Source organism: Citrus clementina, unplaced genomic scaffold (genome assembly GCF_000493195.1).
Source record: "Citrus clementina cultivar Clemenules unplaced genomic scaffold, Citrus_clementina_v1.0 scaffold_3, whole genome shotgun sequence".
Classification (NCBI taxonomy): domain Eukaryota; kingdom Viridiplantae; phylum Streptophyta; class Magnoliopsida; order Sapindales; family Rutaceae; genus Citrus; species Citrus x clementina.
Window position 1 is genome coordinate 3,210,246 of NW_006262339.1, and position 24,668 is coordinate 3,234,913.

Below are 24,668 nucleotides of genomic sequence, written 5' to 3' on the forward strand. Positions count from 1 at the left end.
GGCTTTGTTTCTGGCTCACGTTACGTGTTGGGTTCGTTGGCCTTAGCTAATTATGCCATCCTCATACTCATTCACGGCTTTTGCAGAGTCGCATAGACCGAGAAAGAAAGCTCCATAATGTAATTCCCGGACAGCTTCAGCCTTCAGAATTCAGACTCTGTCTCTGCGTCCTGTCTTTTTCTTTTGTGGGTTTTCAAAGGGAAGACAGTAGCACTCGGCCCTCCAATATCTGTCATGATATACAAACAAGTACTAATAAATGAGTAATTATATAGTTATAAATTTTTGTGTAAATTTATATTATATAAACTGACGTAGCGTTAATTTATTAGTTGAATTAAATATCTATTAGTCCACATAATTTATTTTTATTATATTATATTTTTATTCAACCAATAAATTAATACCACATCTGTTTATACAAAAATTTATGGTTGTATCATCAGTCCTAATAAATATATCTTCGAAGGTTTTTATAATGGACAGAACGAGCCCCTTTTAGTATACAAATATGTTTGATGCCGCTAAATGTAAGTGAAAAACAGTAATAAAAAAGAGATCTGCGCATGCATTTTTTCAATTGTTAAAAATCTACTTTTTATTCTTATACATGAACCTTGGGCGTGAATTTTATTCTTACCACAGAAGCAATCAAAATTTTATATTCAAAATGCAATTGTTTATGGGCTAGGCCCATTGTTTCAATCTGCCAAAAACAAGTTCAGGCCCAATAGCCACCTGCACCCCAGAAACGCTCACAACCCATAGTCACGACTGAGATCACACAATTCCAAAACGGATCCCTCTAAGTTACATGCATGTATCTTACAACCCTCTCACATGAATAGTATTCATACACTATTCATGTGAGAGGGTTGTAAGGTACATGCATGTAACTTAGCATTACCCTTCCAAAACGCACCACCCTCCCATGAACGAGCATGCGGTATCATAGTGCTGATACGTGGCGTTCATAAATTGAATTTTAAGATACTCAATGGCCAACGCCTGACCATAGCGCATAGCAACAGCCACGTTTGAGGCCAGAAATGCGACATGAGTTCCCAGGTAAGGAGAGAAACAAAGATGAAAATATTCCACGTGTAAATTTCTCATCCATTATCAGGGGAAAAAAAAATCACTTGCACCAATATAAACACCCTAAAATATCCGTAGCCTCCGAATCGTCCCATAATTACCCTCACGTCTTCACCTTTCCCAAGCCAACAAAATGGGGCTAATTATGTAACATCAAGTTTTGACCACACTGGCAAAGTCTATAAACCGTAAACAAAAACATAACCCGCAAAAAAGGACCGAACAGCCCGAGTTCCGAATTCCTCGTCAGAACTGAAGAGATTGTAAATTGTTAGAAATACAAAAAATGCATGCTTTTAATTTAAGTAGTATTAATGTTTCTACTGAATTTAATGCGACGAGGAGGAGGAGATGCTTAAGTTATAATAATTCTTTGGATTTAGAGTACGGAAGGAGAAGACGAGTCGGTCGGGGTTGTAAAGATCTTACGAGGACGTACGGGATTGTAGCCTGTGTCGGCGGCGGAGGCGGCGGCAGCGGAGGAGGAGGAGAGAGACTGAGTTCGAGTGCGAGGTCGTTTTTGTCTCGGAGCCAAGCTTATGCACTCTTGAAGCAGCAAATGGAGGTCGCTGCCAAAACTGAGGTTTGGTATCTACTGCATTACTTTTGTAATTTTGTCATTTTCAACATGTTTCGCAATATTAGCACGTTCCTCATTTTGTTGTACTTTTTACGGAGGCGCGCGCCGTTTTCGTATTTCTGCTGCTCAGGACTATCGGCATTGGTTTCTTGATGAGTTTGTTGTGTTGATACCAGGATTACAAAGAAGCGGCAAGAATTCGTGATTCATTGAGATCATTTGAGGAAGAGGAGCCGATTTTTCGGCTTCGGAGGTTAATGAAAGAGGCAGTTGCTGAGGAAAGGTTTGAGGTATCCAATTTCGAATGATTAACTCATGTAACTGTATGTGGTTTTCCTTATGCATGTTTATGATGATCACTAGCAAAATCTATTAACGCAAAGTGTTAGGCAGCCATTATTTAGTAATGATACTTGTGTAGCTAGCTACTCTTTATAATGGATTACAATATTTTTATGATATTGTTTGGTTTTGAGAGATATGATGGGTAAATCGTTGTCTGCTACAATATGGTAATGTTTTGACCCATGTTATTGGTTTCGTATTTACTAGCTTCCTGATAATTTGTTCTCTTTTATTGAATTCTTTGCCAGGATGCTGCTAGGTACCGCAACAAATTAAAGGAAATAGCACCAAACTCTCTCTTGAAATGTTTGAGTGATGCAACAACCTTGGTACGAAGAGATCCAATTTAATATTGCAAATATTGCCTGCTGTCTAAAGGGCTATGTGATTTGTTTTAGCGTGTGTTATAAAAAAATTTTCTACCTGGGATGTCTGTCTTTTTTATAATAATCTGTTTAAGATATGCTACCGGCAATCTATTTTAGTATGTGTATGTTAGAGGCCTTTCTGAATTCTTGATGGACCAGTTTTTGGCATATGATGATTTTTCAGGGGATAAGGGTTCAAGTTAGAAGTGTGTACATTGAGGACCGTAGTCAACCTTTGAAGGGGCAGTACTTTTTCGCATATAGGGTAAGAATTACCAATAACTCAGAACGTCCTGTTCAACTTCTCAGACGGCATTGGATTATCACAGATGCAAACGGAAAAACTGAAAACATCTTGTGAGTTATTCTTCTTACTTTCTTTCCATTTTATCTTTTCTTTGTCTTATGGGCATAATAAGATAATAATTTCTCCTTGCTTTTCCCTTTCTTTCGGATATGAATTTGGTATCTCTCACTTTTTTTGCAGAGGAGTTGGAGTCATTGGTGAACAGCCAGTTATACTTCCTAATACCAGTTTTGAATACTCTTCAGCATGCCCTTTAAGCACTCCGAGTGGCAGAATGGTAAGATGGGATAGTTTTGCATTCTTATGTCCTTTGCAACTTGTTAAACTTAAAATCCCACTGTAGTTATGGATTAAAGAGGTTAGATTTGAAACAAGTTTTAAAACAAGTTGCGTGCTATCCATCATGGTCACATGCCGTTGTAATCCAGCTTTTCCTATGAATTTTTTTTTTAAATAATTTTTTTAGGGTGAGGTTTAATAGATTCTCAATGTACTCGAAAGTGGCAGATGAATGTTGCTGTCTTCTCAACTTAAAATCTATATTTTATTCATCAACTCTGTTCTTGCTGTTGTTAGTTATATGTGTTTTTGCCATACCTTAAAGCCAATATCATATTATTGAAAAAAATATCGAAGAAATTTAAAAATGTTTCATTGGATTGCAATGCAGGAAGGTGATTTTGAGATGAAACATGTTGATAGAGTAGGTTCACAAACTTTCAATGTGGCGATTGCACCTTTTTCTCTATCCACAATGGGTGATGACAGTGATTCTTTTTAGAACTGGTATTAGGCGTCTCTGTGGAGGGTTGAGGCGCCATATCCCTGTCATGGTTGATTATTTTCAGAATTATAAATCAATGCATTGCAATATGTAAGTGTAATTATTGGTCTATAAGCTCTTCATTTGTTTCTCTGCAAGGATCATATGTAGCAAACTTTCAAAAGAAATCAATTAATAATAAGTGTATTATAGCTTCTACTGACTTCTTTCTTTCTTTCCGATGTTGGGGATGAAATTCAAACATCCCTAAAGTTGTATATGAAACCGCATGGCTAATCATAATTCTCATGAAGTTGATAGATCTAGAAAGCATCCATACTCGAATATATGAAGTGCACTACAAATGAATTTTCTGCCACTATTACTGTGCCTATCTGGTAATTTGGTAGATCTCAACGTTAATCAAAAAGTCTTATTGAACAATTGGTAAACATGTAAAGGTAAAAATGAATTTATACATATCCCTCAGCACATTACCCAGTGTTGCTTTTTCGTCTCACGGACAACTTCCCAGCCTATTTGGACCTTCCTTTAAAATGCTCTTGAAGTGGCCCTCGTATTTTGCATCTTCGTTTATGAGTGGTTTTGTTTTCCAGCTGTGTTCCTAGAACATCAAATTGCTTGAACAGCTCCAAACAAGAAGTCATTGCAGTGTATATATCATTGTCATTTTTCTAATATCTCATTCCGTTGTCCACGTGAAAATTTGTATTAAAGGAAACTTGAGATAGATCTACATTTCCTCAGCAACCACTACCAGACAAAGCACAGGACTAAGTTTGTTGTTTAGGATGGTTCATGGTTGTTTCCCTTGCTGCATCTGCATGCACAATGATTTGTCCTTTGCTATACAGGATTTATTGCTAAAAACAACGGGAAAAAAAATCACATTTGGGCATGCCAATTTATATATCTATTTCTCTGGTCGCTTGTTACCTACATCTTTGCATTATCAGTACTAGCAGTTCAGAAGTATACCCGAGCGAGTGACTAAACGAGACTTCATCCAAACCTCAACCAACCGCTTGTTTAACTGCAGGCAACTCAAGGACCATCCCAATTTTCATTTGCTCTCTCTTTCTTTTTAGGGGAATCAGTCGACCGATTCCCTTTCGTCTCTGCAAACATTATCGGGTTCAGAAGTAAACCTGGCTATCTTCATTTTTAGTTACTAAACATGAGAGGTATCTTTTTAACTCTCTTTCTCTCCCTACTGAATCTCATGTAGAATCTATGTTTTGAGCTGTTATCTTTAATTTTTAATGTTCACAGAAAGAGTTCAGTGTTTTAAACAAGGGATATATATAATTTATATATGGTTTGGTTCAATTTGGAAAGTAATTTTGCATAGAGTTCAAAGGCTCATGAAAGCTATTTGCTGGGGTTGTCTAAGATTATCATTCAGTTTTGCAAAACTCTTTGCATCAACATGCTAAGATTATGTTATACTAACCATAAATTGGTGTTTTGATGCTTTTAAAACTGTCACGCTGTAGTTGAGTGGTGGTTTCATATTGGCAAATGGCTCATGCTTTTGTAATGTTACAACCAAATACGATGGGCCGTATAAAACTAATGCACCACTTCTCTTCATGCTTATTATGACTCCCACAAATCAAGTTGGAGACTGAGTTTCTCCCCCCGAAATTTTGCCTCTTCATATAAACATGGGTTCTTCTTTTATGATCTTTCAAAAAATCGATTGAGAAAATTGCTTGGTCTTTGCCCAGAGTGGAGCTGCTACAAAAAGACAGCTGGTTCCACTCCATCAAGTTTTTTATGGCTTCGGAAGGTAACGTTTTTTTGAACAACGCATTGTTGATTGCTGTGCAAGTTTTGTTAATTTTATAGTGCTATTATTAGGAAATTCCCATTTCCGTGCTTGAATATACTATGCATTGCCTCGTTACCAGCGTAACTTGTTGCTTTTGCCCATTTTGGTGTCTTCCTTGATGGCCAAGTTTGTTTGAACATTTACACGTCATAATCAACTTACCATGAGTTTAAAGTGCCCGTATTCAAGATTAAAAATGAACGTATTCAGATTGACCCATTTTGTTTAATTTCTTTAATATGATTGGAATCCTAAAATATAAATCCCAGAGGAAGGGTTTCTTTTCCGCTACCGACTTGTCACTTTTTCATCTTTGATTTTACTTTTGGTTTCTTTAGTCTCTGTTTTCTGTTCAATTTGCTAAAGCGAAAAGCGATTAAAGCCGGTGACATATGTGCGCGTTCTGTTTTCACCTCTGTATTTTTTTCTTTTTTGGTAATACAATATTAGATAGGGTTCTGTTACAAAGCTGCCAGTGTCCTATAATTTCATTTTTCACCCCAATTCCACTATCATGCAAAACGACGCGCTTTACGCTTAGTTGTACTTTCCAATTTTGCATCTCCGAGTCCCCCTCTGTAGGGGCCCATGACATAAACCCCTCTGCTACTGCTAGCTTAGCTTTTGCAATGCAACCAATGCACAAAAGACACGTTGCTCTCAGAAACCCAAACGTAAATTGTATGTAGTTACCAAATTATTTTGGTCGCGGGCTCGGTCCACCGCGCCAGGACCAGGAGTCGTAACTGGGCCCCAGTAATTGGTCCTTTTTTTCCAAATCTCTTGCTTCAACAAAAAGAAAACACCATGATTGCTAATCACCGTTTACATTTAATTAACCACCAAATCATGCCCCATTCGATCCAGGCAATTGACCACAATTGGTCAAAATGTGGGCGGGGCTTCATCATTGATCATGATACTTCGCTTTACCTCATCATTTTTCAATCACCAGCTCAGGCCCCAGAGAAACAGAACACACCCAAACCGTGCTGGTACATTACTCAAAAAGCATCTACGAATTCCGACACAAGGTCCAAATACAGCATTCTCTCTCTGATAGTCTGGTCCTCTCCTCTTTCCCTGCCTTTCTCTGTATTCCCAATAATATTATTGATGTATTAAAATACTTAAAAAGGCTGGAAATCTAAGAAAAGGTGACAAAAACGTGTTTTTTTTAATATTTTTTATTTGCATGGGTATGAGACTACGCAAAACAATGCTCCATTTAAAAAAAAAAATTCTTTTATTTTTTTTAATAAATGAAAAAAGAAGCTTGTTCTGAAAGCCTACCCTTCTTTTAGTAATAGTTCTTTTTAAAGCCAAGAAGCAAAGCATCTCCTGTTACACACCATCACATTTATCTTGCTTTCCCTTGCAAGCATCAGCCTTTCCTTCTGTTAGAATTCAGCGGCTAATAAATTAACTAATTAAACTCAACCACAAATCTTTCATTTATATGTTCTTTTGCAAAAACATTCTCAAAGTTTGGAATCTCTGCTAGCCTCTGTCAGTCATTAAAGGGTCAAATTCATATTGGCATTTTTTTTTCTAATTTTCTTTTTCATATTTTTAAAACTTCTCATCCCATGTGCCCGAATCTTTATCAACTTGTAGCAAACCCATAGTCATAGACTTTTTTGAAGTTTATTCTAACGCCATTTATTTCTTGGTAGACATTGTGCTCTGGTTTTAGCCCTTGCCAATTTCGTGAACACTTTTTGATATTGGTTCTTCGTTTTCTTCTCAAAAGTGAAGATTTTGAGAGAGTTTCGGCACAATCCCAGTTAATTTCAGTGAAAGTGATTAATAACAATCCATATGACCTACAAAACAGGTTCAAAAGTGTCATGGCATCCAGCCTTGACAGTTGATACAACGACCTCAGAATACTGGCTCAATTGGAGGGTCATATTATGTGCAATTTGGGTACTTATTACTATGATTTTCGCGTTTTTTATTATATGGAAGTATGAAGGTTTCCGCAATTCGAATCGAGATACTGCAGAAACACAGCAGCCGGAAAAGGCAGGATTTTTGTATGAGGATGAAACTTGGAAGCCTTGTTTGAGAGGAGTCCATCCTGCTTGGCTTCTGGCTTTTAGAGTTCTTGCTTTTGCTGTTCTTTTGATATTGCTTGTAGCCACTGCTCTTTTTGACGGAGGCAGCATCTTTTACTACTACACTCAGTAAGTTTCTCTGAAAAGAAATGTATTCAATTTGAATCAAGTTGTCTTCCTCTTTTTTTTTTTTTTTTTTTTGCCTCCCCTTTTTAACAAATCTAATGTTTATCGTTTCCTGATAGGTGGACATGTACGTTTACCGCAATTTATTTTGGGGTATGTCTTATAGCTTCAAATTGTTATTTGATTCTATCATAAGTTTCTCTTATTAATGTTTCTGTTAATGTTGTGTTTCCTTGCAGCTTGGGTCATCGCTCTCTATGTATGGATGTTACCAATATCACAAAAGCCTTGGCGGCGATAAGGTTGATAATGTGGAGGGAGATGCTGAACAAGGAATCTGCGCAACTCCTGCAGTACTTGGTGAAAGTTCTAATAGTTCAGCAAAACATACAAGCTCCCGTGAAGAATTTAATGCTCGCCGACCTGCTGGCTTTTGGGGTTATGTCTTTCAAATAATTTTTCAGGTACATTTTCTGAGATGAGCGTCAGAAATTTGGGTGTTTTTCAACTTTTGTATCACAGAAATGTATCTGAATTATGCATTTGGTTACCTAATTGTTGCTGTCTGGCTGCTTTCATAGACGGAAGACTAATTGATACACTTGCTTGTTTACTCTGAATAGAAATGGTGACTGATCATTTGTGTTTCTTGTGAACAGATGAATGCAGGGGCTGTTTTGCTCACAGATTGTGTCTTTTGGTTCATAATTGTCCGTTTCTTGAAATCAAGAATTACAGTCTGAATGTTGTAAGTATCTGCTTAGATTTCTTTCCTCTATAATTTTTACCGTCACATTTCTTAAGTCTTACTTTCTTTCTCACCTAAAGAACGTCTTTGATTGTTTCTGCTTCACAGTTAGTGATCAATATGCATACAATAAATGCTGTTTTGCTACTAGGTGATGCTGCGCTCAATTGCCTGGTGAGTTGCCTTAACTCATTTTCGTTCACTAACCATTTCCATTTCTTGCAAGATTATAAATTTCTAATCAACTTGTTCTTCCCCTTTCAGCGGTTCCCCATGTTTCGTATTGCTTACTTCTTCCTCTGGACAGTGACTTATGTTATAGTCCAATGGGTTGTCCATGCATGTGTCAAAATCTGGTAAATACAATTGTGTTTTATCTTTCTGCAAAGCAAAGCGGTTTTCATTCGATTTCTTCTAACCATGGATATTTTATAATTTTGAAACAGGTGGGCATATCCATTTCTTGACTTGTCATCTCCATATGCTCCACTTTGGTGCGTCCAATGTTTAAGAAACAATATAAATATTCTTGATTGGTTTTAGCCTGTATTTACCAATTCTTTCTCCCCTTCTCAAATGGGATTTGCAGGTACTTCGCGGTGGCGGTGATGCATATTCCATGCTACGGTGTTTTTGCTCTTGCAATAAGGTTGAAACACACACTCCTGTCAAGATGGTTTCCTGATTCTTATCAATGCGTGAAATAACTTTTGGAACCAAACAAGCTTCAAGATCTTCAGGAAAATGTGAATTTTTCCGGTAGAAGAGTGGTATAAAATAGCAGAGAACCAAAATGTAGTGTTAAATGAGACAAGATTGATTGAAATCCTGACAACATTCCTAGAAATATCATTCTGTATAGTAAGTTTTGGAAAATACAAAAGTTCTAAAACGACAAAGCAGAATTATTACTCTGATTATTTAGGCATATATGGATGATTGCATTGGCATCATTGTAATCCATGTAGATGATACAGAAATTAATAGAAATTTTTTAATTCTCTCAGTTCAATCCTTGATTCCATCATTCCTGTTTCTTCTCCGTCAAGTTGCAGGGCAAAACCGGCCTTATTAGAGCCCCAAAAGAACAAAAAGAACCCCATTATTGACCAAACCAAAATTTGTTATCCAATAATCCTGCTCTAATTTTTCTGCATATTTTTATGGACAATGATTGATTTGTAAAGGTGCATCCAAATTCAGAGCGAACACAATGGACCACCTTTCTGAATAAATACACCTCAAAGCGGGCGGACCCCATAAAAAAAGAACAAGTCAGAGAGAGTAAAGAACAATGACATGTTTCCACTTTACAGATTCATGGAAACAATAAATCACCTTATGATATTCCAGTGCATTTTTATGATGATCACCGAATACTTGTTTCTCTTAATTATAATTTTTTCTTTCCACAGTATGTTAGCCAGGACCCAGCCGCAGAGAAAAATACCTAATCACCAGTTTCCTGCAATTAAATAATGTCTAAAACGTATGGAAATTCAAATGTGTGAAAATAACTACCATTTTGTTTGATACCATGAGAGGGGAAAAAAAGGGAGGTAATAATCACCATTTAGAGGAGAAGAAAAAAAAATGACAACACAACAATCTGTTTTGCTTGTAGGTTACAAAGAATAAACTCCCGGAAAAAATCTCAACCCGAATCTGCTCTGTAACCCTCTTAGTATTGGCCACTTTCAACTATTGGAATATTTACCCGGAAGTTGCAACAAATAGCTCTTAAGACTTTTCAGGTCAAGCTAAAATACAAATGTTTACAACTATATATGATCAAATAGAAGTGTTTGGCAGAGAACCCATTAGAATAACATTGTTGCTACCTCTATTCTCTGCTCCATCTGGTTTTGGTTTAGAAAATAGTCTGGAGAGGAGTCCTATGGACAGTCCAGTAGCAGCTCTATTCCCCAGTAAGTTCAATGGTCCATTTGCCTCAGCATTGGCATTATGGCTTGCCCTTATAACGGAATTCACAGCGGTCTCCACCACTAGGCTTGTGCCACAAGAGCAGGACGTGAGTTTCTTAAAGCAAGGCTTATGGAATACTGCTTCACAAGATTTACACCTTTCAACCTCGCCTTCCTGTTGATTGTTTTAAACTGTCAGATTATTATTAAGACAAATAACTATAATCAACTCACTGTAAGAATTTTGAGCTCCCTCAAGGTAACTATTTAAAATAAACATGTTTACTTTTATGTTTAAAACAGAACTCCTAAGTAGGAGTGTCAAAGTACCCCCCATTGACACCTAGCGTCTATGAACTTAAGATATAATGTGTTAAGAAATTGGAGCTGCCAGACACCTTGACAGCAGTTGACAAATACAGGGAACAAAGGAGCAGTAACGATGCGCATTGTATAATACTGACCTGAAAAGCGAAAATAAGAGACGATGGGTCATCACAAGCTTGTCGGGCACAGCACGGTACTCCCACATCACAGCATATAAGGCATTGCTCCGTGATATGCACCAGGATTTTCTTTGAAACGGTTTCCACCATTGCAGGTAGTGCTGCCAGAACAGTTAAAAATTCTACTTCAGTCAACTAAAGATTCAAAGTAGATGTGAAATAAATTCTTGAAAATTGGAATCCTACATGGCTGATTCAGAAAAGGACCCATCACACGTTTAATAGAAAACTATCATCATCAAACTAAGCAAGGCCATTGGTTTTGAGTCCGATAACACGAACTATGGCATGAGTTGTTTTAATCTTCAAAAATCTCTGTTCTACTTTATTCAATATATATTCAACTTTCTATTTAAATGGTCTTCCAAAAATGGGCATATGAGCTGCTCTTGCAGAAACAGGCTGCAGACCACACTGAAAAGTTTCCCTCTTCTCAGTAAGGTTAATCAGCCCACTGGAAAGCCAACTAAGTTGAAATAGCAACACTCGTGTCATATGAAACTAAACATGAGCCCTTAAAGATAAATCTTCGAACTAATACACCAATTAAATGTTAGCGATTAATTATAGCAAACCTGCAAATGGCCCTTTGGAAAGGTCAATGAGGTCTCTGAGTGCAAAAAAGTCATTGCTTTCAAGAAGATATCTTCGAGATCCAAGCCCTTTGTTGATGGATCTACGAAATGGGCAGCGAACATAAGGAAGCATACTTCCAATTTTCTTCCTTACACCCATGACATGTTGTAGAGCTGGGACCTTTGAGTATAGGAGAGGATTAACTGCACTGACACAAAGCATGGGCTGCAGCAAAGGCAAAACAATAATCAAAGATACTAAAGATAGCATCTAACAAGATTTCAGTAAACCGTTTTAACTTGAATTTCAAATATGTAGAGTGGTGAAAATAAAATACATGATTGTTCCATCTCAAACAATATACAACTGCATGACAAGTCCCAGTTGGGAGAGGAGAAAAGAAATTATACAAAAGAATCTAGAACATATCCAAGAATAACACACTACAGGTTTCATAGTCTCCCTACTAAGTACTGACAGACTGACAGCCATCTAAACATCTGCTTTGGCACAAGATGTGAGTCAAACAGTTAAATGTTAATCTTATAAGCAATCAGCTAGCAGATCTTTTGGAATTTGTTTTCTCTTGGCCGAGAAATGAATGACGCGACAAATATGACCAATGAAAAGCTTGGATATTTGGAATTTTACTTATCAGTTGAACCAAATATTCAACTGATTAAATTTACGCAGGCAATGCCACCAGTTGCTGCAACTTTTTCATTTTAAATTTCAGCCATTCACAGGGGACTTAAAGAGGAGTAGGTTGCAGGAGCAAACCTGCTTTTACAGGCATTGCATTTAACTCCCAATATCCATGGTGAAAATCAGATTGTAAAGCAAAACATAATGCCCAAGCTATGTCCCTAATAATATAATATCAATTCATCCACACACTCAAACCCACCACTAACAAAGCTGTAAACACAGTCCTGGATTTCAAATACCTGGTTGTACACGGAATCCAAAAATGATTTAGCCAATTGAGAAACTGGATATCGTGTGAAATCCCAATGATGCAATACTCTTGCTGGCAAGACTGCGGTCTCATTTGTATGGCAGGCGGAACAAAACAACTGACCGGTATATTCACAAAGTCGGGGTTTGCCCCACCCCAAGGTTTGTACAAAGTCTTGCATTAGAGTAATTCCATCATCAAAATGTTTGTGGCAGCCAGCACAGGTATAATGTTGTGATTCTAACATCTGTTTCAGAGATCTGTGCGGTCTAATTTCAACAACAAGTGATATGGTCTTTCCTAAAGCGGACATATTTTCTGCATCTGTCCCTTTAGCAAAAGATGTATACCCAGACACCAGTGGATTCGATGCAGGGGAATTACGCAACGACTCTTGTTGAGACAAGAATGTAATCAATGCATTTGGGGGACTGGAAAAAGAACTGGAATGGAGAATAGATTGTAAACACTCTTGAATGAGCACACTTCTGTGAGCAACAACCAGAGGAGACACATTTCCAAATATCTTTCGAGATTCCTTTTCTACAGATGACCAAGGAGAAGGAAGACTCCAGCCTTCGTCAGCAGACAATGATTTCAAGCGACGATAGAGAGTATAGAAATCACGATATCTTCGTTCAACCTCCCACTGATCCTTACCGCTCCACACTCTGATTTTGTATACAGTGTATTCCTTTACTCCCACCAATCTTTCACTAAGTGAGACATCACCTTTCTTCTGCTTTGCACCTATCACTTCAACACCATCAATTCTAAGGGGGACCAGAGTCAGTGGGTAAGCATCATCTGTACCAGAAGTAGAGGCTGTCGAACCACCGTCTCTTAGAGGTAAAGATATCTGTGACTGAGACATCTGGTTCACCTGAGACAATCTTGCCCTAGGAGATTCACTGTAATCAAGTAAAATTTCTTCCATTTCATGAACAACCTCATCATAAAAGTCGTTCAGCTCAAGATTCTTACTCTGCAAAAACATTGTGATATAAAAGATAAGAAAAGAAGACTTAACCTGGAGATTAAAAGAGCCAAAATAAATTCATGCCAAGAGAAAAAAAGATGCCATGCTTAAGCATGAACGGAGTTTGATCAAATATGTTACCCATTCTCATGCAAAAAAGTTTTTAAGAGTATCAACCTAAGAGTAATTTTACAATAAGGGAATCCCTAACTTTCTTATTTTAATAAAGTAAGGACAAGATAAAAGACAAAAAAACACATATTGCAATAAACTATGGGACAAAATACACTGCATTGGAGTGCATATTTGTTTGTCTTCTGGTTGTCCCTAAAATAAGGGATTCCATTATTGTAAAAATTTCTGATCAACTTAAAATGATATATAGACCAATGCTCCTAGTCTTATAATTTATCAACATAAAAAGGCGTGAGGACTGATATTAAGAAACCATTAACTGGTTAAGAAAAAGAAAAATCTGGATAAACAAGAAAGTGTGTGCTCAATGGCAATTGACCTTGGCAGGGTGTTCTTTAACGAGGTCTGCTGAAGATGGAGAATCCTTTGATGCATTTGTGATATTTTCAAATGCTGATGGGCATAATTTTGATTCACGGTCTTCCAAAAATTCCACAATTAGCTCTCCAGGATATCCAATTGAATCTGAACAAAGTTGATCAACAGAAAAATCAGCAACAGGTTCTGTAAAATACCCAAATTCTTGATTGTCAAAAATTCCACTATCATTGGTGCTGACTTCCTTGTTATTCAAATTCTGATGCTTCCTTTCCATTCCAGAATCAACAATGTCCAGCCCTATTTTCAGGGGAGCCATATCTACCAGTGGTTCATGTTCCACCTCAAAGAAATCACTGGCCGAACCATTATTATGATGCATTTTCAAATCATAAGCACCTCGGACTTGAGTGCTGCCTGCAACATTTCTTACATATCGATCTGGGCTATAAAACTTTGGCAAATTACTTGGCGTTGGAGAAGAAACTCTGTTACTTTCTTCTGATAAATCAGTGCCATTCAATTGATTGCATGTAACAAAAATATCTCTTACATCTTGAGGTGGATGAGAAAACCTCGGCAAGCCAATTGGAGTTTGGGGCAAATTACTGATATTTTCTGTCAATAAATCCCCACCTTGAACTTGATAACTGGCTACAGAAATGTCCTTCTCTTCTTCCAAATTCTCCTGTTCAGCAGAACTTGGAGCCCCAACTGGGGTTGCAGTAAGGCGATTGATGTTTTCTTCACACTCATCAGCACCTCTAACCTTTTCACTAACTACAGATTCGTCTGTGGCATCATTTCCTTGCTCTTTCTGACCACCACTTGGAAACCCAATTGTGCTTTTAGAAGTGAAAATTAAAAGATTCTTTCCACTTTCAATAATTGGTTCTCTCTTCTCATGGACTTTCTCCAAAGTCAGAGAAGATGTACTTCCTCCTACTTCTTGCTCAAAATCATCCCAATCATTCGAACCAAATGCTACATGTGAGTTAATAAATAATGGATTTTCATTCTCCCCTTTTGCTTCCTGAACACGTCCCACATTTCTTGGATGATACAACTTACCCCTATGCTCCTCGTCGCTACCATAGTTGTACATTGAATCCTCATCTTCTGAGTGCTCGTATCTCAATGAAGTCCCATCTTCCTCCCCCTCCATCCCATTTCCATCAAACCCATCTGAGCAATGGCCCTTTTCTTCATTATATACACCAAAAGAAGAGCCCTCTTCAGCCCTCGTTTCAATATCCCAGCTGTTTCCAACTACACTGCCAACCAAGGTCCTCTCACCACCTTCAATCATAATTTCACTACCATTCATTTGCATATCCACATGATGATTTATCCTTCCCTCATTACTATTATTAAAATTACTATCACCATCACAATGTAACCCACTAACCCCACTTTCCATTTCCAAATCCTTATCATTTCTCCCTTCCCTAAATTCAATTCTACGATCACCTAAAATGGAAAGCTTTTGCTTACCTCCCAAACTAAAATTCTCAAAACTAAGATCATCTCCAAATCCAAGACTCTTTAAAGCAAACTCAGAATCTACACAATCGTTACCAAATGAGCTACGCACACTGGGCGTGCCCATGACAGAATTGGCGCTACAATAGCGCTCAAACTCGGATTCTCCGCATGAAGAGTAGTGTGATAATGATGCAGGTGACACGTCACCACCGTAAGACTCCGGAGAGGCGACTTCGGAGACCTCCCCGCGAGTCCCCTCTCCATTATTCATTGGATACTCAACAATTATCAAATCAAATCAAAACGATCTCAGAATCAACTGAAAATATAAATAGCACCTACCCCACTTGATGATACAATCCGGATCGTGTATTAAATCTGGAAAGGGACGAAGAGAGCGGAAATTTTTTGGAAGTGGTACGGAAATTCAGGAAATGTTTTCACCGTTTTTTTTTTTTTTTTTGATGGGCTGTTCTTGTTTTTTATTTTTATTTTGGGAATTTCAAAAAAAAAAATTGTTTGGATGCTAGATCATGGGCTCTGCAGACATCAACTTTGATAATTTTGTTACGTTACGTGTTGTATTTTATCTGCTAATTTTGTTTTCCCTCTCTTTTTCTTGTATTTGGTATATATATCCTTCTTAACTGTTCTTCTAGTAACTGACATTTTCTCTTCTGAATAAAAGATTTGATGTGTTTTTTTATCGTTAAAGTCTAATTTTCCCTTTCCTTTTAAATATTTATTTTTTCAATTGGTTCAACTTTTAAGAAACTTTCTATAAAAACTCCGAAATGGGCAGTATTACCTAATTTTATATTGAGATTAGCATTCAGGTCCCCAAAAGTTTTATAATTTCAAAGGAGCGTACAGTTTATCCATTTGTCACATCAGTTCGGAATCCCACGCAAATGGACATTTATCCTTTGAGTTATAATAGAGTCACAAACTCTTGTTTAAATTTATTTTGTATAAATTAGTATGCCATGATAAAATTAGTTGAATTAAATATCTCTTGACCCACATGATCTATTTTTATTATTTCATATTTTTATTCAACCAACTAATTAATGACCAATCAATTTGTACAAGAATTTGTGACTGTATCATTATTCTTTTCCTTTTTTATGATGAATAGGGTGTTGTGAGTTATAAGCAAAACATGAAAATACGCTATATACACATAAAAAAGCTTAGTATGAATATAGTTTTTAAATATTTGAGTTGGATTCGAGCTTCACCTAAAAATTTTATGTATAATTTGAAAGTTCAAATAATATTTCATTTGAAAGTTTAAATAATATTTTAAAAATTCAATTTAAATACGTATTTTAATATTGAGTAATGATATAATCACAAACTTTGGTATAAATTTATTTTGTACAAACTAATGTGACATGATAAAATTGATTGAATTAAACATCTCTTAGCCCACATGATTTATTTATATTATTTTATATTTTTATTCAACCAATAAATTAATGTCACATCAGTTTGTGCAAGATAAGTTTATATAAGAGTTTGTGGTCGTATCGTCACTCTTTAATATTTATTTAACTAATTTATAATGAATATTTAAATATAAAATTATTTAAGTCCAACATATGAAGCATAATCTAACAAAAGTAAAATTTTATAAACTAAACTGCTACAACTAAAATATAAAAAGATACAAACATAACTTTGGGCTTTTTAAGGCCCGACCAGGGAAAAAGGGCTCGGGCTCTGCCAAACCCGGCCTGAGCCCAAGGTTTTGCCGCGATACCGCGATACGGGACTTATTTGATACAAGTGTACAAACTATACCCTTCTTTGAGAAAATATAAGAACTCAGAGATTCAGTTATTATTACCCTCTCTGTATGACTGTATCTATATTAATTTTCCATTTATGAGAATATCTGAAATCTACGGTACACGCGCGGGCCGCGCGGGTGTGTAAGAACTAAGAAGTATAAAAAATTTCATTTATTTTTTCGAAAAAAAAAACCAAAACCCTAATTATTCAAAAACCAGAGAGTTGGCGAATAACAACGGACTGAACTGAACTGACATGGCAACAAAAAGCGAAGCATCGCTCAACCTCGACCTCCTGCACCGCCTGAAGTCGACGGAGCCGCCGGTATGGCTGGCACCGAGGGCGGAGCTCTCCGAAACGGCGCGTAAAGCCTCAAAAATTATCTTTTCGTACCTTAGACCTTACGCCCCTAAATCGCCGTTGGATCAGCTACTGATCGAAGGGTTTGATGCAGAGCAGATTTGGCAGCAAATTGACTTGCAGTCACAGCCTCTGTTGTCTAGTCTTAAGAGAGAAGTTAAAAAATTTGAGAAGAAACCGGAGGAAATTGGGAAGATTAGGGAGGTACTGGAAGGTGAGAAGAAGGTTGTGGAAAGTGTGGGGAAGGTTCTAGAAGGTGAAAGGAGGGTGCTTGCAGTGGAAAGCGATGATTTTGATGAGGATTTGGATGATGGGTTAGATGATGATGATGATGATGATGATGACGATGATGAAGAAGAAGAAGAAGAAGAAGAAGTAGAAGGAAGTGAGGGTGAAGAGGAAAAGAAGGGGAAGGGAGGACCAGAAGGAGGGATAGAGGATGAGTTTTTGAAGATAAATGAATTGCAAGAGTATCTAGAAGAGGATGAGGCGAGGGAATATGGGTTGAAGAAGGATAGTAATGATAGTAGAAAGAAAGGAGGACGAAGGGTTTTGGATAATGAAGAAGATGAGGATGAGGATGAGGATGAGGATGAGGAAGATGAAGATGAGGAGGAGGTATTTTGTTTTTATTTTTGCTTGAAAGTAAAATGTGAAGTTGAATTGCTAAACTTATAATATGGATGCTTTGATATGATGGATTTGTGATCTGGAATAGCTTGTCTTTGAGGGTTTTTGAAATTAGATTTAGATACTTTTAAGTAATATAATCGGCCATTTTTCAAATCGCATTGTCTTAATAATTTTATTCAAGGATTTGAGGCTGGATTTGTTATGTAAATTGTTTCATGAATAGCATTTGTAGACATTGCAGTTGGCTTAGTAATTAATGGTTTAGAAAGTTATCTTATTCTTCCCATAGCTTGTGTTGTTCCTAAGTGTTGTGGTGTTGCAGCTTGGTGTTTTTGGTGACAGTGATGATAATGAGGAGGAGGATGAGCATAGGCAGAAATTGGAAAATGCTGGGTACTTTCTCAACCATTTACCTTTCATATTCTTGTGTCTCTCTCTCTCTCTCTCTCTAAATAAATTTTCTGAAGTGATACTTACAGGATATCATTTTGTTGAACACAAAAGTTTGTTTGATGTTGATGTGAAAATTGTTGATTTTATTAGCAAAACTTTGGCATTTCCTTTGCCAACCTTCGCAAATGCATATCTACTGTTGCCACCATAACCTAAGGCACTTCCCATATTGTCTATTCCAACTGCTACTGCACCCAAATCAAATACTGTTCTACAACTGATAATACAGCATTGGGACATCAATACCATTACCAATATTGGGAGGTCTAGAGTACATGGACAATGGTTTTTATATTGTCACTGCCACTGCCTCCCCTTCCAACATCTTCATAAAAGCCACCATCCTCCTGACAATACTTGTCTATAAGAGCTAAATATAAAATTTTTATATTCAGGTACGAAGACTTCTTTGGTAGTAAAAGGAAAAAAGCTCCAAAGAAAAATTTAAAATCAACTGAAGAGTTAGAAGAAGATTCGGGCTTGGATGATGAAGAAGATGAGGATGAGGCAGTAGAGACTAAGGTATTGTTTAAATATATATGTTGCATATACTTTTTACATATTAAGGGCTCTCATATGGTACTGATAAAATTTCATCTTCAATCAGGAAGTTTATTTACTGAAATAACTCTTCAAGTTCTTTTTCTTTTACAGAAAAATGATAATCTTTCAACACATGAGAAACAATCTGAGCAACTTCGAGCTGAAATAGAGAAGATGGAGAAAGCAAATTTAGACCCCAAAACTTGGACCATGCAGGGAGAGGTAACTTTGTATTTCGCCAATATTGTTGTTAGAATATTCTGTGGGTATTCATTCATGTATTTTGGATATAAATCAATTCCATGTATTACATTGTGGTGTGTTCATACACTATGATTTCTGATAACAGGTAACTGCTGCACAAAGGCCAAAAAATAGTGCATTAGAAGTTGATTTAGATTTTCAGCACAATGTAAGACCTGCCCCTGTAATCACAGAGGAGTTTACAGCATCACTTGAAGAAATGATAAAGAAGAGGATCATTGAGGTGAAATTCATACTCTAATGCATATAATTTTGAATCAGTGTTCTGCCAGTATCTTTTTGTTGTATTTGAAATCATGTCTAAGGTTGATTATGCAAAAATTCTATTCTTTAATACCTTGTCCTTCTTTCTCTAAAGTCTGCACTAAACCTGTAAAGTTATTTTTCAAAGCTTGAAAGACCTACATAATCCAACTACAGCCAAGTGAATGGGCTAATGGTAATCATGACATTCCCAATATTTATATTGTTTTCCAAGTATTGATACCTGTAAATTCATATAGCTGATGTGAAATATGTCTGCGCAGCGAGAATGCAGAAGGTAGATTGGAGAATGTTTTAACTGGGATATGTGACACTGATTTATACAGTTTGTTCAGGTGTAGGAAATATCATAGTTTCAATTTTCTCTGTTAAATTTTATATATAATCATTTTGAGAGCTGCAGACTTAATATTCATTTGGAATGGTGTTTGCTTCTTCTGGTCGTTTTTCTACTGTTCACTAATATCCATTAGTGCATCTACTATGGAAAACATTTCCTTTTCCCCCATTCCCTTCTACAATGTTCACTGGTTCTTTCAAACAATGATTATCAATCATTGTTCATTTGTTTGATTGAATTCTTTCTCTGAAACTAATAACAAGCCGTAGCTCTTCTATGATGCTTTAGGGGCAATTTGATGATGTTGAAAAGGCTGCTAGTTTACCCTCTAAAGCACCAAGAGAATTGAAAGAGTTGGTATGTACTACTCCTTTTAAATAGGTAGCATGAGGAATTTTAGTCCTAGTATTTACGGTGAGTAATTTGTTCAAGCTGGTTTTCTGTTGAAATTTGCAGGATGAGAATAAGAGCAAAAAGGGGCTTGCTGAAGTTTATGAGGTTTGAATACTTACCAGCATGTGCTCTTAATTTTGACTGCTTTTTCCCATTTCTCTTCTATATTTTCTTGTTCTGCAGATGGATTGTGTGTGTTGACAAGCATGTCTGACTGGACAAGTATTCTTCTTATTTGCAGGAGGAATATGTTCAGAAGACAAATCCAGCTGCTGCCCCATTGACTTTCTCAGATGAACAGAAGAAGGAGGTGCATCTTCAAATTGTTCTGTTCTGTGATAACTGGTTCCCTAGTTAGATCTTTTTTCTCATCTGTTGTGTCTTTTCTGTCTATGTACTACATTTTCGCACTATTCATTTGGTAGGACTTTTACTTTATAACATCTCATTCCTGAGTTCTTTTTTGCATGTCCTTTTAAGATCATCTTGGATTCTTCTAAACTCGAAGTTGTAATTTTTGCCAGGCAAGCATGCTGTTCAAGAAACTCTGCTTGAAGTTGGATGCGCTTTCTCATTTCCACTTCACTCCAAAACCTGTATGTTTCCCAATTATGATAAAAGAATGTGTTTACTGGCAGGTTATTTGTTTGTTTATCTTTATAGTTTGTCTTTCTTTGTATAGGTTATAGAGGACATGTCTATACAAGCAAATGTCCCTGCCCTTGCCATGGAAGAGGTAAACACTGTTAACTTTTTAGGTTATGATTTTCTTGTATCAGGAACTATATGGCTAACATGCATGATATATTCTCCATGGACAGATTGCACCTGTTGCTGTTTCAGATGCAGCTATGCTGGCTCCGGAGGAAGTCTTTGCAGGTAGAGGTGATGTAAAAGAGGAAGCAGAACTTACAAAGGCAGAGAGGAAGAGGAGGAGAGCTAGTAAGAAAAGAAAATTTAAGGGTAAGCTTGGACAAGACAGTTGAAATGATTCGTCACCCGGCCCTTTTTTTCCCTTTTTTTCTTTTAAGGAACTGTCTTAAAAGTCTTCCATGAATGATTCATCTACCTCTCTTCAACCATTAATTGTTGACCAATATGATCACAGCTGAAGCCACAAAAAGGATGACAGCAAAGAAGGCACGAGACAACACATTGCTAAATCACAATGATGGTGACTATTTGATCTTCTCTTAACCAGTAAAATACTATTCTGAAAATTTTAATAAAAAAGACATCCATCACCACAATTTTTTTTTTTTTTGGGAATTCTGCAGGCAAAGAAGAGTAATGAATACTTGAAAAGTTTGAGGTCCCATAACCCTGTCGACTGGTGTTCTAAATTTAGGGGTGCAGAAGGAGACGAGAAAGATAGAAAACAATGGGGCTCTATTGACGATGATCAATACACTTATTGCTATTTCCAAGTTTAGATGGAGTTGTAGGAAGTACTATTCGGTATTCCTTTGAAGCGCCCTGCTGAGAGTCAGCTGCCTTGGTTATTCCTTGTAAATTTAGGATTAGAGAATAAATTTTGGTATGTAAGTTATGGAAAATGTGAATTGCGATGGATGATATTCACCTTAAAAATAGGTAATTGTCTTGTTGTTCTTTCAATACCCCCCATAAGTTGTACCCGTCCAATTTTGTTTTGTCAACACAGAAATTGAAGCCTTTATGTTTACTTCTGTACCGTGACTCCAGAGTAAAAAATAAAAGAAAGATTGGTTTCTGGCAATGGATGTCAGTTGATGAATACGAGTGCCAAAATGTAAGAATACGCCAGCTATTTGAGATATTCACCCACTTATCGTACCCGTAGTATGGCAGACAAGAAGTAACAATCAGCTTGTGTTGGTCGATGCTACAAGTTGGCGGTTGATTTTAGTCCAGTTCTGAGCGAATTGTCCAGTGACTAGGAGCAAGCACAGGAGAGTTATTTTGGATGTGATTACTACAGGGGTCCAAATCGAATCAAGATCAAAGATTTAACTTGTTATTCCAACACACGGTGCGCGCGCACATGCACACAGAGAGAGAGACAGATTTATTTAGAGCCACTAGATCAAATAAAATTCTTACATGTAAAGAAACCTGAAAGGGAACAAAAATTATTGAAAACTATGAACCAAAATCTCAGAAAAGCAAAATCATAGATAATTAATTTCCTTCGTATAACAGTATCTATTGGGATTTACCCTTTCTTTAGTTTCTAGTCTATAGGCCAGTACGGTCAAGGAGTAGATGATTAACAAGTGCATCAAATTCCGTTTTAGCCAACTCCCCAGTCTCTATCTTTCCAGGAAATTTGCAAACATTCTGGTCCAGCAAAAATAACACTCATCTTTTACTCGAGTGTTCTTCAAGCCTATCAATTGCAGCACCAACACCACTCTTTGCGCCCCCTCCTTGACCTGACTCGGCAGCCATATTCCCCTCATTTGCTTTATCTACCAGTTTCAAGTGGAGCCAACCTGTCAGAAGATGCAATTTGGATACTTCACAACACTGCTCATTGTAGTATTGACACAACTATGAATGCCCTTTCTATATTGCCATTGGTAGTTGTAAGCAGTCATCATACTCGGGCATTAATTACAACAATGCTCTAACAAAGCAGGTGAGTACAATTTGGACTGATCCAAAGAAAAAATAATAATAATAACTGTTCCCTAAAAGTTACTCCAACGCACAAGGTTAGCCCTTAACAAATACCTGCTTCCTTAAATGTACAATTTGGTAAGTAGAAAAATGACTAAATCATCTAAAAGAGTTATCTCCATAGTGATGAATCCTATGAAAGTCATTTACTTCTATTGTTATTATTTTAGAATAAAGAGGTTTCATGATCAGCACCAGAGACCCGAGTCTGTGTTCTAAATCTAAGATCAGGTAATGATTGACCCAGTGTGAGGGCATATGCCATTTTTTGCAAGTACACTGTGCACAAACAATATATTTCGATATTCAAAGCGATGTATAAGCTATTAATCTATTACCGAGAGGGAAACCAACTGCTGCTCCCAGTACTGATCCAAGCACCACATTCCTAGTGCGCCAAGCAAGTGACCCTGGCACTGGCAGCAAAATGAAATAATAATGTTAATCACAAGGAAGGCTACATTCCAAGTAAATTAAACTTCAAGAGAAATTATGTCTAATATTGCAGATATCACTTAAATAATAATTAAAATCACTTAAATAATAATTAAAAAAAAAACACATAGGGGACTCCACTTGGTTATGTGAAAAGAAATCCAACAATTTGAGAGCAAACTTATAAGATGCCAGGGATACGGCATCTTACTAATTAATCCAAATGTAGCGGCAGTGGCTGAACCTGCTCCAACAACATTGAAAACATCATGGACACCCCGTTTCTCAGCAAGCAAATTTTGTAAACCATAAAATGCAGCTGTGAACATCCCAAGACGCACTCCACCAACTATTGAGCCACGAGTTACTCGGATGAACCTTTTCTCCATTGCGTCTCTCATTAGACGATACTGCTCACGCTTGTCCGGCGTGCTCCCAAGCTTCAACATCACTTCCGCATCCTTGCTCTGCAAACAGAAAAGATCTAGTTAACAGAACATATTTTATTTGAAACATAGCTTAACATTAAAATAGTACACGCTTCATACAACAGAAGCTTATTAAACCTTTCACTTGAAATGTAACATTACATGTAAAACTCTAAATTTGAACCAAAACCGTTACTTACCCGAATCAAGCGAACATTTATAACCCGCAAAAGAAATTCAAGTGTCGATTTTTACAAATCTAAATTCTTCAACAGGACCTTATGTTGAAGAACGAAAAGACAAATTTTAAAAATTTTAAAAATTAAGGAAATAGGAGCTTACAACTGAAGCAGCTGCCTCCTTGCTGCCGCCATACAACATCCCGGCAAACACTCCTATCACAGTAGCCGTTCCCCAGTTCGCTGTTCCTGGCAGTCTCCGATGACCATCCTAATTTTTTCACAAAATTTTCAGTTGGCTTCTACTTACACAACTGTAACCAACCAGAATTTAACATAATAATCCCATCGTAGAGATAGATAGTAAAGAGTTACATTTGAGATGGTTCCTCCTTTATCTTCGAGTGCTTCCATTTGTAAATTGCAACCCAATTGATGGTATCGACGAAGAAAATTGATGAATTTGATCAAATAGTGTTCTGAATAATCTCCATCGTTTTCTAGGCAGCCAAAGAGAGAATCATCGAGGCGGTGACGCTGAGAGTGAAAATGGCTCTTCACTTCGTTCGGTTAATGAGGTGACAACTTTTACGAAATTACCCTAGTTTTTCTTTCGAAATTCAAAATTACCCAGAGCTACAATATATTATAGCCCCCCAAACTTTAGATTAATATTATGTAAACCCATTAATTTTCATATTTCGTCAGAGACCTCTAGTCAATGGT

At 36.9% G+C, this 24,668-nt stretch overlaps 5 protein-coding genes across 5 annotated transcripts; 3 read left to right on the plus strand and 2 right to left on the minus strand.

The window, feature by feature from the left end:
• The first annotated feature begins 1,151 nt into the window (after window positions 1-1,151).
• LOC18050312 lies at window positions 1,152-3,678 on the plus strand. The gene is made up of 6 exons (XM_006439777.2): window positions 1,152-1,681; window positions 1,855-1,968; window positions 2,272-2,352; window positions 2,576-2,748; window positions 2,879-2,975; window positions 3,369-3,678. Exons 1-6 carry the CDS (start codon window positions 1,385-1,387, stop codon window positions 3,477-3,479), a joined length of 873 nt encoding a protein of 290 aa, XP_006439840.1. The 5' UTR covers window positions 1,152-1,384; the 3' UTR covers window positions 3,480-3,678.
• Window positions 3,679-5,018: 1,340 nt separating this feature from the next.
• Window positions 5,019-9,245, plus strand: LOC18050313. Its single transcript, XM_024187205.1, is given in 10 exon segments — window positions 5,019-5,274; window positions 7,154-7,505; window positions 7,622-7,655; window positions 7,742-7,966; window positions 8,162-8,210; window positions 8,213-8,250; window positions 8,359-8,424; window positions 8,515-8,606; window positions 8,697-8,744; window positions 8,840-9,245. Coding segments are annotated over 10 exon segments (1,035 nt in total). The 5' UTR covers window positions 5,019-5,261; the 3' UTR covers window positions 8,958-9,245.
• Window positions 9,246-9,799: 554 nt separating this feature from the next.
• LOC18050314 lies at window positions 9,800-15,907 on the minus strand. Its single transcript, XM_006439779.2, has 5 exons — window positions 13,709-15,907; window positions 12,205-13,200; window positions 11,257-11,482; window positions 10,640-10,782; window positions 9,800-10,350 (listed from the first exon to the last, which is right to left on the minus strand). Exons 1-5 carry the CDS (start codon window positions 15,461-15,463, stop codon window positions 10,042-10,044), a joined length of 3,429 nt encoding a protein of 1,142 aa, XP_006439842.1. The 5' UTR covers window positions 15,464-15,907; the 3' UTR covers window positions 9,800-10,041.
• Window positions 15,908-17,155: 1,248 nt separating this feature from the next.
• LOC18050315 (U3 small nucleolar ribonucleoprotein protein MPP10) lies at window positions 17,156-21,856 on the plus strand. Its single transcript, XM_006439780.2, has 13 exons — window positions 17,156-17,967; window positions 18,305-18,375; window positions 18,831-18,957; window positions 19,090-19,200; window positions 19,328-19,465; window positions 20,135-20,203; window positions 20,303-20,344; window positions 20,481-20,549; window positions 20,764-20,835; window positions 20,922-20,975; window positions 21,061-21,202; window positions 21,348-21,413; window positions 21,517-21,856. The coding sequence occupies exons 1-13, from the start codon at window positions 17,245-17,247 to the stop codon at window positions 21,528-21,530; spliced, it is 1,698 nt and encodes a 565-aa protein (XP_006439843.1). The 5' UTR covers window positions 17,156-17,244; the 3' UTR covers window positions 21,531-21,856.
• Window positions 21,857-22,232: 376 nt separating this feature from the next.
• LOC18050316 lies at window positions 22,233-24,521 on the minus strand. The gene is made up of 5 exons (XM_006439781.2): window positions 24,318-24,521; window positions 24,106-24,213; window positions 23,547-23,802; window positions 23,239-23,316; window positions 22,233-22,713 (listed from the first exon to the last, which is right to left on the minus strand). The coding sequence occupies exons 1-5, from the start codon at window positions 24,354-24,356 to the stop codon at window positions 22,580-22,582; spliced, it is 615 nt and encodes a 204-aa protein (XP_006439844.1). The 5' UTR covers window positions 24,357-24,521; the 3' UTR covers window positions 22,233-22,579.
• Between the last annotated feature and the right edge of the window lie 147 nt (window positions 24,522-24,668).

What these genes read in the sequence shown, in the direction of transcription:
- LOC18050312 (XM_006439777.2), top strand. Translation starts at nt 1,385, where the DNA reads ATGCATGCTTTTAATTTAAGTAGTATTAATGTTTCTACTGAATTTAAT. An exon ending in TGAGTGATGCAACAACCTTG is followed by an intron (nt 2,353 to 2,575) that starts GTACGAAGAGAT and finishes ATGATTTTTCAG; the next exon opens with GGGATAAGGGTTCAAGTTAG. An exon ending in GCACTCCGAGTGGCAGAATG is followed by an intron (nt 2,976 to 3,368) that starts GTAAGATGGGAT and finishes ATTGCAATGCAG; the next exon opens with GAAGGTGATTTTGAGATGAA.
- LOC18050314 (XM_006439779.2), bottom strand. Translation starts at nt 15,463, where the DNA reads ATGAATAATGGAGAGGGGACTCGCGGGGAGGTCTCCGAAGTCGCCTCT. An exon ending in TGGATTCCGTGTACAACCAG is followed by an intron (nt 11,483 to 12,204) that starts GTATTTGAAATC and finishes CCTTTGCTGCAG; the next exon opens with CCCATGCTTTGTGTCAGTGC. An exon ending in CTCTTATTTTCGCTTTTCAG is followed by an intron (nt 10,351 to 10,639) that starts GTCAGTATTATA and finishes AACAATCAACAG; the next exon opens with GAAGGCGAGGTTGAAAGGTG.
- LOC18050315 (XM_006439780.2), top strand. Translation starts at nt 17,245, where the DNA reads ATGGCAACAAAAAGCGAAGCATCGCTCAACCTCGACCTCCTGCACCGC. An exon ending in CAGAAATTGGAAAATGCTGG is followed by an intron (nt 18,376 to 18,830) that starts GTACTTTCTCAA and finishes TTTTATATTCAG; the next exon opens with GTACGAAGACTTCTTTGGTA. An exon ending in TAAAGAAGAGGATCATTGAG is followed by an intron (nt 19,466 to 20,134) that starts GTGAAATTCATA and finishes ATGATGCTTTAG; the next exon opens with GGGCAATTTGATGATGTTGA.
- LOC18050316 (XM_006439781.2), bottom strand. Translation starts at nt 24,356, where the DNA reads ATGGAAGCACTCGAAGATAAAGGAGGAACCATCTCAAAT. An exon ending in AGGAGGCAGCTGCTTCAGTT is followed by an intron (nt 23,803 to 24,105) that starts GTAAGCTCCTAT and finishes TTCTGTTTGCAG; the next exon opens with AGCAAGGATGCGGAAGTGAT. An exon ending in CGCTACATTTGGATTAATTA is followed by an intron (nt 23,317 to 23,546) that starts GTAAGATGCCGT and finishes TTTTGCTGCCAG; the next exon opens with TGCCAGGGTCACTTGCTTGG.